Source organism: Homalodisca vitripennis, unplaced genomic scaffold, assembly GCF_021130785.1.
Source record: "Homalodisca vitripennis isolate AUS2020 unplaced genomic scaffold, UT_GWSS_2.1 ScUCBcl_1216;HRSCAF=4563, whole genome shotgun sequence".
Lineage (NCBI taxonomy): Eukaryota > Metazoa > Arthropoda > Insecta > Hemiptera > Cicadellidae > Homalodisca > Homalodisca vitripennis.
Window position 1 is genome coordinate 21,432 of NW_025777324.1, and position 17,222 is coordinate 38,653.

Sequence of the window (17,222 nt, forward strand, 5' to 3'; positions counted from 1 at the left end):
CTTGCTAATTCTTACTTTATCGTTCACGTTGAACTTTGACTCGATCTGTTTTTTCCCTTTATTTCTTCTCGATTTTTCGATACGCGTCAGAATAAGCTTTACGTGTTTTTCCCTCACATCCTTCGGTTTCATACCGATGCTCCTGTGAACGGACGCGTTGTACTCCTTAACTATTCTCGGTAACATGGAGAGCCACTCGTAATTACCTCTAGCAGTAAACAGTTTCCACATTTTTTCTTTTAGCGTCCGATTGAGCCGTTCTACTATACTTGCTTTAAGCTCTGAGTAAGTGTTATAGTGATTTATTTCGTACGCCGTCATCAGTTTGTTAACATGAATGTTGAACCATTCTTTACCCTGATCGGTCTGAAAGTTCTTCATCTTATGCTTCTTCAAAATTGGTTCTAACGCTCTCGCTACCTCTAATCCGGTTTTACTCTTTAGCGGTACAGCAAAAGCAAACTTTGTTAAGCAATTTATCATCGTAAGTATGTATTTCATACCTTTGTTTTCACCAGCGTACGGTAGCATCTCTACAAGATCCGCTTGGTACAAATCGTCTTTACCTTTCAAGGTGACGCCACGCCTCTTGAAATTGCGACGAGCCGGTCTGTGTAGCTCGTTAGCTATTGCTTGACGCTTGTCCATTACGCAAATGATGAATATCTAAGTAATCTTTTATATTTAACCCCCTAAATTCTACAGCCCCTCCACCGCTGTAGACCGTGGCATGCTCCAAAAGACGCTAGTTCATGCCTCCGTTATCCCCCTGGCATTACCGATGGTTGTCAACACTCTGATCGACTGTCAACACGCCGACCGGGAATACCCATACAGCCCCAACCAACGCTGTATGCTGTGATGGGACAACGAGTTCCCACCTCCCTTCCTTGTCCGTTGAACAAGGGTATTCTCTCGAGCAGCGATAAAGACCGAGAGTATGATACTATATTCCCTTTAGTAGTGGTAGTAGGATTGTGGAAAGAGTTTATATAATCTAGAGTCTGCAGAGGCATAAATCGGATTAGTGGCTGAAATTAGCCTTATTGCATACTTCATATCATTATACACCTGCTGACGTAAACACGGGTTTCCGAGCGCTTTAACAGGGTGGTGGACGCTAGAGGTGCCCGTCCAGTGAAGGTTTCACCCATCTACATGCGTGAGTCCTCGCACCTTACATGGTCACACCTCGTAACGACCGAAGGAAAAGTTTGTTTCTACGGTGTTTAGACCAACCTCCTCGTCACCCCGGCTCTGGAACCGCGAATACAACAGCGCAGGAAGTGCGTCACAACATGTGTTGACCACATGTGCTAGTAGAGGCGCCGTTCTGCCACGTATTCCGCTCTCAGTACTGAGTTCGGCTCCGTGCAGAGTGCTACCAATTATTCTTGGTGCGTATCACCTATACTCGTTTCTCGTTGATACGTTTTTAATAATACCACTATCACGATCATCCTCTGCGTCATCCGTGGTCTCCAGTGCTAGTGATTAGTAGTTTTTTGCGGAATTCGCAATCAGGATATTCGGGTGAGGAAGATGAAGAACCAGAATATTTCCGGTGTCGTGGTGATGGTGGATGGAGTACGACTAAAGGGAATACAGTACAGAGGTAAATTTATTCATTATTTTCTCATTTTCGCTCCAAACTCAATTCGACTGTGACAATAGACTCATTACTTGTTAACATAATTCTGTATTGTCAGCATAAGGTACCATCTAACTGGTTTTTGACATTTTACAATAACCATAAGGCAGGGTTCCATACTCACCTTCGCGTCTGCGTTTTGGACCTGTAATTTTGAAAACCTTTGTCTCTTTGACAGTAACTATTTGCCTGGACTTTGTTCTCCTAATTCTGTTTTCTTCAATATCGAGTGTTACCCAGGTTTCACTAAGAACCATTTCTTTAAGTTTTTCAAAATTTAGATTTTTTGAAGTTTTTAGGTTAAGAGTGAGACCCTTGATTTTGCAGACAGATACAAAATCGTTTTTGTTTGTGGAAAAAACGCGATAAGCATACGTCTTTGGACCACCGGAAACAAATTCTACAATATGAGATCCGGGACCGTAGTCTTTAGCCAGCTCGTCTGTCATCTGCCCTAGGTAGTCGCCGGTATTTACTCTGTACAAGCCATTTTTGTATACGTACACAACACTGTCTGTATCGTAGTACAATACTTGTTTACCCAGTGCCTCCAGATGATCATAAAGCTTTAAACGGGCTTGACTTGTAGTGTAGGCAGCTAGGACAACGTTTACAGTGGCTAATGACTCGCCCACTTCTTCTAAATGTTGCCAGCTTACCAGGACAACGTCATCGTTGATTTCCTGTATTCTGTTTACGGCAACGCTAGAATCCATACACAGCTTAAACAGTTCCTCAGGGTCTCTGGTGATGAGCGTTTTTGTCTGGTTTTCTCTCTGCCCAAACTTACCCCAGAACGAGTTAAGCATTAACTTTGCTAGAGAGCGGAGGCCTTCGTTTTTCTCTATCTTTGACGGATCAAGCTTTACTCCCTCGTGGTCGTAATAATCCTGCACATATTTTTCCTTTTCTTCGTCTGTCTGACACCATGATGGATAGCCGGACGCCTCTTGTTTTATCTTTAGAAATTTGTCGATAAAGTCTGTAAACAATCCGCCCGTTTCGAAAGTGGCTACGTTGTACTCCCACAGCTCGTACATTTCAACAACTCTATAGCCTTTTTCAACTGCCTTCCGTACTTCATCCATCGTCCATGTGCCAATCAACGCCCTTTCCTCGTCACTGTGTTGACAGTCATCGTTGTTGAGCTCTTCGCCACAGACATTGCACAGTACAAACATTAATTTGTCATTCATTCTAGCTGGAAGCACTGGATGATAAAGATCTTTTGGAGGTAGCATTTTGCACTTTAGCAAGCCCTCAACCTGCATTCCCCTCTCTCTGCACTCTTTGTCACCAATATAGATGGTAGGATGGGATATCGGATATTTACCGTGTTTACAAACGTAGGGATATAGGGAGCATACGTCCACATACTGTATTGTCTCATCTTCCGTACACTTGTAATACGTCATGGCATTTCCGGTTCTTCCTCCGAAAAATGCGTCTCGTGGATTGAGCGGTAAGGTGTTCAACACGGGATGGTTTTCCAAATATGTTAGCTCCTTTTCTGATTTTAGTTTATTAAAGTCACACTGCCACATCTCTACCACCTCATAAGGTGTACGTGACAGCTTCTCGATTTTGGCTCTTGTCCTCTCGTATCTGAGTTCGAGGGTGTCAGAAGGATCTTCCTTCAACGGTTCACCTCTTTTGTACGGGAAACACTTTGGACATCCGTGATAGTAACAACCTTGAAATTCATATATTCTGTCTCCATCAAATCCATCCACCTTCATTCCCTCAATGTTGACCTCTCGCTCTCTTCCTGCGTGCTGTATTCTAACACCTCGCCGCTCTTCTTCCCACGTCAACCATTGTAAAGAAATGCCAGAATGATTGTCCACTAATCTGTATCCTTTCTTTGGCAATATTCCGATTGTTTCAGGCTTTAAGAAATTACGCCTAAACGCTAGGTTACATGCGCTAGCTATGGTGACAGCTTCCAGAAACGGGTCGACATTGCATTCGGCTAAAAATAGGGATCTAAATTTAATACACGCCTTTGCCAGTATGTCAACGTCAGAGATGCAATATTCTATCAATTCCTTCTGAAAGTCAAACACATAGTTATTGCATACCTGTTCATTGTGCCATTTCTCGAAGTCTTTGTAGTTCTTTTCAAACATTGACTCTGGGCAATAGAATACTTTTGCTGGTATCGGTCCCACGTAGTTTTGGTTTGCGATCGTGTTGAACAGATGAGGGAAGTAGCCTTTCTTCATTTCGGGACCAAGATCAAAGGCTTTAGGAAGAGCGGACAGTGACATGGGAAAGTAGTTGAGAGAGTCAATGAAACGTACGTTGTCAAACTCCAGCAAAATTACTTTTGTCCCACGAGTAATGACTTCCGGTGTGAATTTGGTCTCTTCCAGAATATATCTCAAGATGAATTGGAAGTCGAATCCTTGTCCGTTATGAGCTATGACGCACACGTCTTTGTATGGTTTGCGAATTTCCATTACATAGTTCATAAAACTGGATATTGGGTCTTCCTGAAAGATTTTTCTGCGTTGGAGGCAGTTTTCACAAAACTCGTTATTATTTATACATTGGCTACAGAACTGTTCTGAGACGCACAAGTTAGCTTTGTGAACCTTGATGTCAGGCTCGTTCTCTAAACATTCGTCCTGACGAGTCTCCAGGTCAAAGAATATGTACAGAAAGTTATCATTCTTAGTGGGTACTTTGTTTTGGCGCATGTAACATTGATGATTAGCGGGTTTAAATTCTGCGCAAGTGCTACAATATACTTCACCGCATTCATGTTGTGTTTTTCTATGTTTCTTGTATATGTTTTTCTCACAGTCGAGACACTTCTGTACGTTTTTGCAGAGATCACCTTGGTGAGCAGCAAAGCAGCGCTGGTTTTTAAAGTGACGATTACACTCAGGGCAAGTTATTCCTGAATGCTCGAGCTTGCAGGGAGGTGAGATTGTGCTACAAGCAGAGCAGACATTAGAACATCGGTGATCACCTCTGTGGTCATACGGCACATGACAAGCTTCACAATAGAAATGGCAAGCGAAAGCTGCTGTCAAATTAGTTATCACGTTGAAGTGACCTTTGTGAAACAACAAGTTTATTTTGTATGAGGCTTCCGTATTGTTACCACTGAAGTATACGTCCCGCCCTTTTGCATTATAGCTGAATACTGTTATGTTATATTTCTTCAAGTGGTCTTGAAACTTTTCAAGTTCAGCTATACCAGCCCCCTCTTCTGAAATATTAACTCTTGCCTTTGCCATTAGTTTCTGTGCTCTAAATGTTTGTCTCTTAGCCATGTCCTGCCTTATTGCTTTAAGTTGAGGATCTTTTTTGGCATAGGCTTTTGCTACCACTATAGCTCGGGGCAGACACAGATTATCGCTATTCTTAATGACTACGATACCTTTTCGTCCTTTGCACTCTTCGCTGAAGCTATTGTATTTACCGGGCCTATTTCTACCTCTACCTACGGGCAGATTGACAACCGTACAAGACACTTGAAACGTATCACTAGAAGTGACAGATTCAGCGTTACTCTGTACAATACCTCCAAAGATTTTCCATAACACGTCAAGGTTAACTTCATCAGCTGGTCTAAAGGCTACGTATCCCGGATCTTTATTCTTGAAATTTAAACTGTTCAAAGTGAAACCTAGGTAATCTGTATCTGAAGCTTTAGCTTTCATTTGCTCTACAACTTCTCCGAACCCCCGCTTAATCCAATCCAGTTCAGATATTCCTTCAGGAGGACTGTTGAATTTAAACGTTGTCCTCATACCGTAAAGTCTAAACTTTTTGACATACGTTTCACTGGTGTTTACTAAATATACAGGCTCTAGCATATTTACCGACATGATATATGGCTTATTGAGAAATGTAGTTGAGGTTTATGTTAAACAAATATGACAATGTTATTTTAAATTTGTTTAAATGAACGGCTATCGTTGAGATGGTACAATGTAGCTATACACAATGACAATGACAGAATAGTGTTAAGTGAACAAGTAAGAAGCAGGCTTACCACAGTGAAGAGCAGCACGGTTAATGACTGGCCATCGGTCGGCCGCTCTATTTATATAGCGCTCCGGTAATGTTCGGTAACCTGAGCACCTATAAATAGCTGACTCACCGGTATGGACTGAAGACTAATGATCTGCACGTGGCTCACGTAGCTCCCAGGCTGACGCAATATGATTTAATGTTTCATGTTGGTTACTGTGGAATGCACATCTGTGTAGTTATTATTGGAGTCGTTGGAATGTGCACCTGCATCCGTCACCGAGAGAGGGAGAAGAGCCGTTGGAATGCACATCTGTGTAGTTATTATTGGACTCGTTGATCGCCGGGCGCCCCGCGCCGCACGTACAGCCATATCGCGCCGCCACGCACAACTCGTCTCCGTGGTCCAGTGGTCAGCGCGACAGTCTCGCATTCGTAGGGGCCCGGGTTCGGATACCGGCCGCCGGAGACACAAATTTTTGTTCATCCGCCATGACACCGTCCGCCATCGCTCGTCCGCCATCGCTCTCGTAAGGTGGGGGGCTTGCTGCTCTCCCATTGGCTGGGGGGTCGTCGCAGGGGGTCTAGGAGGGGGCGGGGGGTGTGGGAGGGGGGAGGGGAGGGGGGCAGGGGGCGTGGCCTAGCCGCCATTGCTGCTTTCTCATTGGTCCAGAATAACTCCATAAGAGCCCATGTTACGGCCAAAGTGGCGCCCGTTCTACTGATGTTTTTATGTCGTAGCCTTCGCTCGATCGTAGAGTGGATGGAGTCAGCCTCCATTTGCGTATTTGTAACTTCGAGGTACTTTTGTTCTATGACAATTTGCTTCTTAACTGCAATGTGGAGCAAGGCATTTGATATATTAGTGCTCCGGTTCTGATATGAGCAGCCGTCACTGTATAGAATTATCTTCTCCTTACCTTCTGGCAAAGGAAGGAGCGAGAGAACAAAGCTTGATGTAATACTTGCAAATTCATTTGATGATAAGCTTCCTTCTGATTCATTCCAAAGGAAGCAGAAGCCATCCTTTGTCTCTAAATTAAAAAAGGTTAGGTTGTGAATGGGTAGTTTCATTTTGTAGTATAAAGATGAAACATTTGATTTGGGACTCATCAATAGTGATTGTAAGTCCATGGTAAAAGTAAGATATTTACTGTTCTTTTTGTCTTCTTCCTTTTCCATTCTACTCTCTTCTTTTCTTATAATGTGAGCTTCGTATTTTGTCACCTCTAAGTTTCCTGTTTTAAAAGACTCACATCTGTCACATAAATCTTTTTTTGGTCGAAATAATCCCAGATTATTATCATCAAATTTATTGGAAAAGGTACAAATAGAAACTGGGCCTACATTTTTCTTTTGGCACCAATCACTCTTGTAGAACATATACAATTCCCTCTTTGATGTCCAATTAGGCTCGACATATAATTTTTTAGATGACTGTCTGCAGTAATGCGACTCAACTTTTGGCAATGTTGAGAAGAAGTCTTCCAGATTTTCAATTTCTTTCGATTTTCTTGTTTTCTTTGGCCTTGAAACTTTTACATTGTCATTCTCTTGATCCCTGCCGTAAAAGATTCCATCTTCTGGCTCATCAATGTTACCATCTTCTGAGTCTTCATTAGGCGCCTTTTGCCAATTTTGTGCTGTCCAAGATCCAATAGCTAAAGTGTTTAAAAAAAGTGTTTTACAAACACGAACTGTAGAATTTCCTTTTTTTAGAAAATACATACTTGAAAACTTTCTTTTGCTCTCGTCAACTTCTTTTCTATTTCTTGGTCGCACAGTTGCTGTCTTTTTTGTTAAGAACTGAACAAAAATCTTTTTCGCTTGCCAATGTAGGCTCCAAAACTCATCAAAATTTCGTTTTCTGTCATTTTCGGTAATTGAAGAGCACTGTATTTGCCCGTTTTTCTTACTTTTGCATAAACATCTGGACTTCATTTCTCTTGGTGTTTTTTTTTATGTCATACTTTCACTTTCCATCATTAAGCTTCTTTTTTCCTAAATATTCTTGTCCTAATTTTCTTCCTGTTTTAGATATATTGATTTTCCAATCTTCTGGTTTTACTTGGTGCCGCTTCTTGCGTGTTTTTAATTGCGGATCATTCTCTAATATTCTGTCATCCCTATCTTCTTCTAGATCACTCTCATTTGGTTGGTAATCATCGGTCTGTGTATCTTCGATTTCCATTTGATCATCAGAATCACCAAGCTTATTTGTCAAATCCTCTAAATATCCATCAACTCCAGACATAGGTTTTTTTTTGTATTTTTTCAACAATTTTTTCTTCACAATTATTTCTGCATATTTTTGATTCATCATTGACATTATATTGCTCCTCATCTTCATTTTCAATGTGATCCAACAAACCACTGATATTTTGTATCGTATTAGGGTCAATAGAGATATTACCAGTAGTAGCAATGTCCATTAAAAAAATCATCGGGTTCATTTGGGAGAGAAGGAACCGATATTAATATATTACTACTTAGTAAGTTCAAATGAATGTCATTATTACTTAGGCCTAAGTTGGTTTCAGCATCATCTACATTTGAAGTTACATCTAAAATCAACTGTTTATTATCGTGTTCAAAATTTGAAAGTGATCCATCACTATTAACCACGAAAGTCCTTCACAATGTTTCACGTTTGTAGCTAATTTCACTAGTCTTTCCCCTCTTGACAAAGTAGATAGGTCAATAATCGAGGATGACGAAGAAGTTTCACCGTCTTCTTGATGTTCTGTAATATAAATACAGTTGTTGAAGATAATGTTTTTTAATTTTTAAACCTATCTCCAATGCAAAAAGTAGTTATTGACCTTTGCTTTTGTATTTAGTCCTGGGAATAATATAGTAGGCCTACCTAGTCGAGGTTAACGATTAGCTAAATATAATTTAGATTATTCATCACTAATAATGAATTATACAAGAATTATTTTGGGGAGTAATAATTATTAGCCAAATAATAAGGTTCAACAACATACAGATGTCAAACAGAAAACCTCTTAACTCCATAAAGTCAACTGGCATAACCTAAATTCTGAATATTAGCAAACCTCCTAAGTCCCAGACAAAAGTTTACACCATTTAAGTAAGTAATGTAAAAAATAACTACTATACTACAGTAAATAAATAAAATTTAATACTTACTTTTTGTAAATCTCTCCATGTGAGTAGTGAATTAACACAGGAACACATTAACAATTAATGTTAAACACAGCACCACGTTTCCTGGGTCACCAACAATGGATCAACTGGGAGTTAGCAGGTGTGCCAATTCACAAAATGGAATCATGGACTTAGGAGGTTTTCTGTATTCACTTTTATTATTTAACACATTCACTGCTGCCAGAAAATACGTAAAATACAAGCCCATGCTGAAAATATTTTTTTTAGGTTTTACTTACCATTATTATGTGGAGACTTCATATGCACCATCAATGATGTGTATATGTCCATATATACATATATACAGCAACAATATAGTAGCGGCACCGGAAGGTGCCGGCCGCACTCGGCAGGTCAGATGCCATTGGACACCCGACGGTGTCAGTCGCGTCCGTCACTTTCCACGCACAACACTTTTCACTGTTCAAATTGTTTACAGTATTCATTCATTTGTAACCGTCATACACACAATTATATACAATATTTACAATATTTCCACTTTTTCCTGCCTCATTTTCTTTCCTACTCATGATACTTGTCGAAGCATCTCAGTGCACATAGGCCAGGTTCGCCAGGGCACTGGGCACAAAAGAAAAGGGTCATGGTTCTTTTCTTTGTCTTTGAGCATTCTCTGCATCGTTTTCTCTTCATCCTTTCTCCTGTGTTGTCAGGTGTGTCCATTTTTGACAATACGTGTCTGACAGTTGTTTGTTGTCTAGGCCGGAGTGGAGGTGTGATTGCGTTTGCTGCAGGCAAAAGCATGTTGATGATGGACAATCTAAAGTGGTACAGCGATCTTTTCCTTGGGTTGGTTTGTAAATAAAGTTTGAAGGAGTTCACCAACAACGTCTGAAGGAAATGGACGAAGATCTTTTTGTACCAGCGAATTGATTTGTGTTCGAAGGCATAATAGCTCATAAGCTGATCATTTCGGTCCACACCCTTCATATGGGCGTTGTACTGTATTATGGGCAGAGGCTTTTGGCGAGGTTGGTTATACCTATTCATTGAGATTGCCCAATCATTCTCAAACTCTGTGGATAGGTACAACACCTGACGCTTGTCGCACCATTTTGCTATCAAAACACCATTGGCGTACCGTTCTGCCTTTTCTCCTCTGGCAAGACGAGCTGTCTTGAGATCTAGCGGAACATGCTTTCGGTCTGAGCGCATTGTGCCGGTGCAGTAGGTTTTCTCACTCAGTAACTCGGTTGCAAGGGGGTAACTGATATAATAATTATCCATATACAATGAATGGCCCACCCCAAGCATTCCCCTCATCAAATACTTGACTACTTTGCTAGCATGACCTTTTCCTCCAAGTTCACCTCCCTTCCCAGAATACACAGTGAAACTTACACAAAGTCCATCCGGTTCACATAACGAGTAAATCTTGATACCATATTTATGGCGCTTTCCTTGAATGTATTGTCGAAAGTGCAGACGTCCTCTCCATAGCACCATTCCTTCATCAATCGACAACTCTCGACTTGGGTAGTAGATGGTTTTCATCTTTTGATTGAAATAGTCAATCAAAAGCCTGACTTTGTAGAGGCGATCATCAGGTACAGTCTCTTCGTCACTTTCATAAAAATTTAAACATCTTAGGATCAGGAGAAATCTGTCTCTGCTCATTTGGGATCTCACGAATCCAAAATTAAACATACGATCAGTTTTCCAGTAATCGTTTAGACGATTGATTTTTACAGTTCCCATGTGAAAGATTAGCCCGATAAATTTTTTCAGTTCAGCCACTGTCAGTTCCTGTCAATTATTTATTCTTGATTTTATTTTGAGGTTAGGGGAAAATAATATTTCCCAGGCATTTTTGTTAGTGGCAGACACAATTTTTTTCCAACAAGGTATCATCAAGTAGTAAAAAAAACCAATCGATAGGATCGTTTGTTCCGGGGGCAGGTACAAGCAATTTGTTTTCTTTTGTGAAGGGAATTCTTCGCATACCTGCAGTACGAAGTGACCATATTGGGTCAGAAATCACTTGATCAGCTTCCTGGTCATCCGTGTCCTCATCCTCGATGTCCACAGGCGCCACCACATTGACAATAGGCGGCGCGTCAAGCTGGGCTTGGTCAATGTCACTCTCCGGGCCGGCAGACGCCACAGAATCGTCAGAACTACTTTCCACATCACTCTCACTCAAATAGTGTCTTATTTGGCTAGAACTAGGACCATCCATTGTTCACAACGAAGTTCACAGCCCCTACAACTATAACAATACACCAAACACACAGATTAGCCGATGAACTCAACCCGAACCACGTGGAACAACAAACAAGGGTACTCTACACGCGGCGCGAAATATACCTTCCTCACGCAGAAGCTGAAACAGCACTGACGTTGTGAAATCTAGAAGGTGGCGTGACACCGTCCGGTGCCGAACGCACCCGAGGACACCCGAAGCGCGGCACCGTGCGGTGCCAGCCGCATTCAATGTGTTAAAGGGATTTTTCTCACATAGGAGGTTTGCATTACAGAAAAGATATTTTTTTTTCTTGAAATGTTGGTATTAAAAGTCAAAATAACAAAAAAGTGGACTTAGGAGGTTTGCTAATTAGTACGACGATATAATATAATATAAAATGCTGATACAATGGAATATTAATGGTTTGAAAAGCCACTTTGAAGACTTGAAATTGATTATAAATACAACAAACCCCAAATTTATTTGCCTACAAGAGACAAAATTGTCTCCTCATACTCATTTCAAACAAAATGATTATGACATCTTTCGCCTAGATCATCACCAACAAATTGCCTGTGGAGGTGTGGCTATTCTAGCAGATTCTTCTGTTAATGCTAGAGCCTTGAACATCGTCACAAACCTCCAGGCAGTAGCAGTATCAATCGATGTTCCTTTTAAATTAACCATCTGCTCCATATATATTCCACCTTCCCCGTTTGATTTATCTCTTGATGATCTACGTGATCTGTACAGCCAACTCCCTTCTCCTTTCTTGATGGTTGGTGATTTCAATGCACACCATCGCTCTTGGGGTTCCATCTATTCTGATCGGAGGGGTAACATGGTTGCGGGATTGTAGGATGAAGTGGCAGCGGTCGTTCTCAATGACGAGTCGGCCACTTACATGTGCCCTAGGACTGTGATATGGTCGGCAATTGACCTGTCAATCTGCAGTCCGGTCGTGGCAACTCGAGTGCATTGGTCCGTACTTCCCGACCTGTCAGGGAGTGACCATGCGCCCATTGCCGTGGCTTTTGAATCCTTTCCGTCTTCGACAGGCAGGTGTCCCAGGTGAAAAATTAAGAGAGCTGACTGGAACGAGTACAAAAAGAACATAGTTTCTCAAACTATTAATATCGTATTAGACGACATAAATACAGCCACTGAGTTATTTACAATTAATATTATAACATCCGCAGAGCGGATCATTCCAAAATCCTCGGGTTCACCAAACAAACGCCAGGTTTCTTGGTGGTCTGAAGAATGTTCGGCGGCTCTAAAGGAACGTCGAAAATGCTTAAGACAGTTCAACAGATCACCGAATGAAGAAAATTTAAGTAGGTACAGAAGAGCACGGGCAAAAGCAAGACAGGTTTTTAGACAGAGACGGCGGCAGTCCTGGCTGGACTACACAGATCTAATAAAACGAACTACTCCTGCATCTGATGTTTGGAGGAAGCTTCGATCTGTTTGCTGTAAGACCTCCCCACCTTCTCTTATTGCTCTGAAAAATGATACCGATGTGGTAACTGATCCCTTGACAGTTTCCAATTTACTCGGCTCACATTTTGCGGAAATTTCAAAAACGTCATCTTACAATAGGGAGTTTCAAAATTTCAAAATAAATACAGAAAGACATCCTATAAATTTAAATATTAATAACAACTCTCCTCTAAACCTTCCCTTTACCATTGATGAACTCGATTCATCACTAAAGGCGACATCAAATTCTGCTCCAGGTCCCGATAGCATACATTATGCCATGTTGCGGAACCTGACGGAGGATGGAAAACAAGACCTTCTAAATTTATATAACAGAATCTATTTAGAAAACACATTCCCTAATTCTTGGCGTCGTTCACACATTATCGCTCTCCAAAAACTGGGCCAAGATAGAACTTCTCCAGGAAGCTATAGACCAATTTCGCTTACTAGCAGTCTCTGCAAAGTACTCGAAAGGATGGTCAACAGACGCCTTGTTTGGTTTCTGGAGAAAAATAACCTTCTTTCACCCTCCCAGTGCGGATTCCGACAAGGCCGGTCTACAAGTGACCATCTACTTGCCTTGGAATCGGTAATCCTGAATTCCTTTATTGAAAGAAAACAGTTGATCGCGGTATTCTTCGACATTTCCAAGGCTTATGACAAAGCTTGGAGAAGGGGGATATTAAATGCTTTAAATATCTTGGGGTGTAGGGGGCCACATGGTTTCTTTCATACAGGGCGTCTTGTCGAAGAACCATACAGGTCAAACTTGGGACAACCATTTCCGATTCATTCACGCTGGAAAATGGTATTCCACAAGGTAGCGTTCTAAGCTTTACTCTGTTTGCCATTGCAATCAATAACATATCGTCCTGCGTTACCCCTCCTGTGCGCTGTTCTTTGTTTGTAGATGATTTCTCTATTTACATCTCTACAAAGAAGCTAGCGGTGGGGGAGAGAGCTTTACAGCTTACCATCAACAGGCTTGAGCAGTGGTGCGGAGTTACGGATTTTTCTTTTTCGCCACCTAAAACAAAAGCCATCGTTTTCTCCATAATGCGTACTGTTGAGCAGACAACTCTCTCTTTGCTGGGTCAGAGAATCTCTACTTGTGCCACTATCAGATTTCTGGGTCTCACGTTTGATACCCGTCTAACTTGCGTGCCTCACCTGAGAGACCTAAAAGACCGATGCATGAAGCGCTTGAACATACTGAGAGCTCTAAGTGGAACAAAATGGGGGGCTGACAGGACATGTATGCTCAGATTCTACAAAGCACCATCCGTTCCTGTCTTGATTATGGATGTCAAGCATATGGGTCCGCAAGACCCAGTGCTCTAAAAATGCTTGACTCTGTCCATAATTCTGCTTTAAGACTGGCCACTGGAGCATTCCGATCTTCTCCTATAAACAGCCTTCTTGCAGAAACGGGAGAACCTCCTCTTTCGCATAGACGACAACAACTGTCCCTAAACTATGTTCAAGCTCTTTCAGGTAAGCCAGACAACCCTGCATTTGAACCTGTCCTGCGAAATCCACTCCAAAATTCTTTCCTAGCGAGACCAAATCATCCTTCACCCTTAGGCGTTAGGGCCAAATCCTACGCCTATGAAATAGGCCTAAATGATTACGAGTTTAAAGTCGTTCATCAATGTGATATCCCACCCTGGAGCGTCTCAATGCCAAAAATTATTTTAAATCTCTCTAGGTTTAAAAAAGTCTCCACTCCAGAAACAGTCTACCAACAAGAATTCCGTCAAATACTAGGCAGCCTTGCACCTTGCGATGTTTTCTATACTGACGGGTCAAAGGAACGTTGTAGAACTGGATGTGCTTTCGTCACTGGGGTTAGACGATACGGGTTTCGTCTCCCCAACGACTCTTCCATTTTCACGGCCGAATTAACAGCCATCCAAAAGGCCTTAAATATAACGTTTCCTATGACAAATAAATTGGTTATCTGCAGCGACCCCCTTAGTGGTATACAAGCCATCAGCGACATGTTTTCAAAACACATAATCATCCACGAAATATGGAACTCTTTGTTTTCCCTTCAGTCCAAGGGTGTTGCTGTCTTTCTTGTCTGGTACCTGGACACATTGGAGTATCCGGAAACGAGCTGGCAGATAGAGGAGCTAAGGAAGCATTGAAACTCCAGCCTTACACCGCACGTATGATTTCTTCCGACATTACCCCGGTAGTGAAGGGCAAACTGAAAGCCAAATGGAATACCGTGGCAGGCAGTCGTTAACAACAAGTTACGACGTATTAAAGATTGCGTAGGACTCTGGGAGACAGCGAACCGCCTGAGTCGTCGTGAGGAGGTTGTGTTGTGTCGCCTGCGGCTAGGCCACACGCTTCTCACACATGGCTTCCTCATGAGTAGAGATGATCCTTCGGTCTGCGACACCACCAAATACGAGCAGGTGCCAATTCTTTCTTGAGGGCAATGATAACCTCAGCGTTTTTGCCCCTTAGAAAAAAAAACTACACCACGAGTCTGCGCCTTTCGGACACAAATCGTGTTGAGGATTTTCAGTAGTGGAGAGTTATGAAAGTAGGTGGTCCAAATATTTATCTTCATTTCTTCTATATTCTTTACACCTCTTCTTATTGCAAGGCCATAATATGTTTGTAATTTTTCTATTTGGGCGTCTGTTAGTCTTTTCTTTTCCCCAAGCACCTTACCGTCACCTAATTTTTTCCCTTTTGTCTTTCTCTTCAACTTTCCCAGCCTTGATCCCATCCTCTTCTGTATATGGCCTATACATACAAGCTTTTCTATTGTAACATCTTCCCCATATGGCTTAGTCTCATTCACTATTTGACATCCCTTACTGTTACCGTCCCCGAGATATTTAGTGTACCGTACATTTTGAGCAACGGAGTTCCTAAAAATTTCAAGCGCACCGGCACCTTACATGCCTCCTGAGCTTCCGTCATAGTTTTTTGAACACTTATGTTCCTTCTTTGTTTTCAAACTACACTCATGGCAGAACTTAGAAAGTATAGACATATTGACAACTTTACCCGTATCAAAACTAGTGACACTTACAAGGCCGTTCAATGATTGGAACCCCCTCCTTTGCCACGACCCATCTACAGCAACCACAATATCCCTACATCCATTATTTTCTTGAATTGCTTCTTCAGTCGCCTTCATCATACTGTCTTCTGCAACTGATTTGACAGCTGTCTGTAATGCATTAGTATACTTCTCAAACTTTTGGGGAGGCTTAGGGAAGTCTAACAATATACAAAGTTCATTACCTGCTGTAGGCCCTTTTCCGATGGTTCGCAGTGCATAGACAAACTTCATATTTATATCATAAAGTCGTCCATCAGCTAAGGTTTTGGAGTTCAGGAACTTTTCTCCCTTCAGAGAGAATGTACATTTCAACATTGATTTCACAACAAGTCCATTGTTCTCTTTATCAACAAAATCCATTTGATAAACCATATTAATAACTAAATTATATATTATCCAAAAACAAATATCTATTGATTTTTAAGTGACAGAAGGTATTCCCTCTGTTTAATGACACTATCATAGGCATAGGTTAACATTGATAAAATATATGTAGTTAACTGATATAAAAGAAAGTGAGTTTATAGACACTATTGAGCTACCACACATGGGATCTCCCCATCCATCTTTTATCAGTAATCACAGTCAAATCACTAGAATACTAATAATACTGATACATTTAAATAGAACTGCTTTACATATTCCATACCTACTTATTAAATAATGTCAATCAGTCATTTATTTATCCAGTGTGAATTTTTTGCACGTTAACAGATATCTAAAACCAATAACCTAATAAAATTAATAACAGTTTTAATATTTCGGTAGGAAGGTTGAGTTTGAAGTTAAATTCTTTTCAAAATTTAAAGTTTGAATTTTCAAGTAATCGATCAATAACAGTTATTTTGGTTTGTGAAGTCTTCTGGAAATGTGTGAGGTACTGTGAAAAGTTAGAATTTAACATTTTAATAGAAAATTGCTTAATGGTATTTTCCTGTTCAAGTTGGTTAATTCAGGAATAGCCTACTGATAAAGAAATTGTATTTTATTTTCTGAGATTCTATATATATATATATATATATATATATATATATATATATATATATATATATTACAAGCTCCTACATTTAATATTCAAAGGCAACCAGATTATTATGGGTAATTCGATAATCTTGAAAATTGGAAAATTACAGCAAATAAGAATTTAGTGATTGATAAAACTTTGAGTTTAGCTGGTTGGACGTTGTCTTTGTTCCTACTTAATTATTAATATTACCTTAATTTGTTTGATTTTTATTTTGAGAACAAGTCTTATTTTACTATAAAAATGAAACTGTTCGTGTGTAACAGCATCACTCACAAACGGCTGGACGGATTCGCCTAATTTTTTTTTAAAATTTGTTCGTCTTGATCTGTAGAAGGTTATAGGATACTTTTTATCCCTTTCCCGATTCAGGATTCCGCCCCACTGGTTACAGAAATACCCGTAAGAAATGCATTGCAGCAAACATATGTTATTAAGTGAAAGAGTCTTTTCAAATTTTTAATCAGCTGTTCTTTGTAAACATATATAATGCGACAAAAAATATATTTATATATAATTTAATTACTATTTTAAATTTCTTTACACTTATAGTTTTAAAGCATAGAGTAAGCTTAAGAGAAACGACAAATTTTGTTTAAACTGTTTCTGCAAT

General features: G+C 40.6%; 1 protein-coding gene across 1 annotated transcript; it reads right to left on the reverse strand.

Moving 5' to 3' along the window:
• Positions 1–9,331: 9,331 nt before the first annotated feature.
• Positions 9,332–11,006, reverse strand: LOC124371274 (piggyBac transposable element-derived protein 4-like). Its single transcript, XM_046829614.1, has 2 exons — positions 10,809–11,006; positions 9,332–10,141 (listed from the first exon to the last, which is right to left on the reverse strand). Exons 1-2 carry the CDS (start codon positions 11,004–11,006, stop codon positions 9,332–9,334), a joined length of 1,008 nt encoding a protein of 335 aa, XP_046685570.1.
• Between the last annotated feature and the right edge of the window lie 6,216 nt (positions 11,007–17,222).

Excerpts from the sequence above, each read along its gene's own strand:
- LOC124371274 (XM_046829614.1), bottom strand. The coding sequence starts at position 11,006 with ATGGATGGTCCTAGTTCTAGCCAAATAAGACACTATTTGAGTGAGAGT. Across the intron at positions 10,142-10,808 it reads ATGACCAGGAAGCTGATCAA|GGAGGTGAACTTGGAGGAAA; the intron begins GTGATTTCTGAC and ends TATTCTGGGAAG.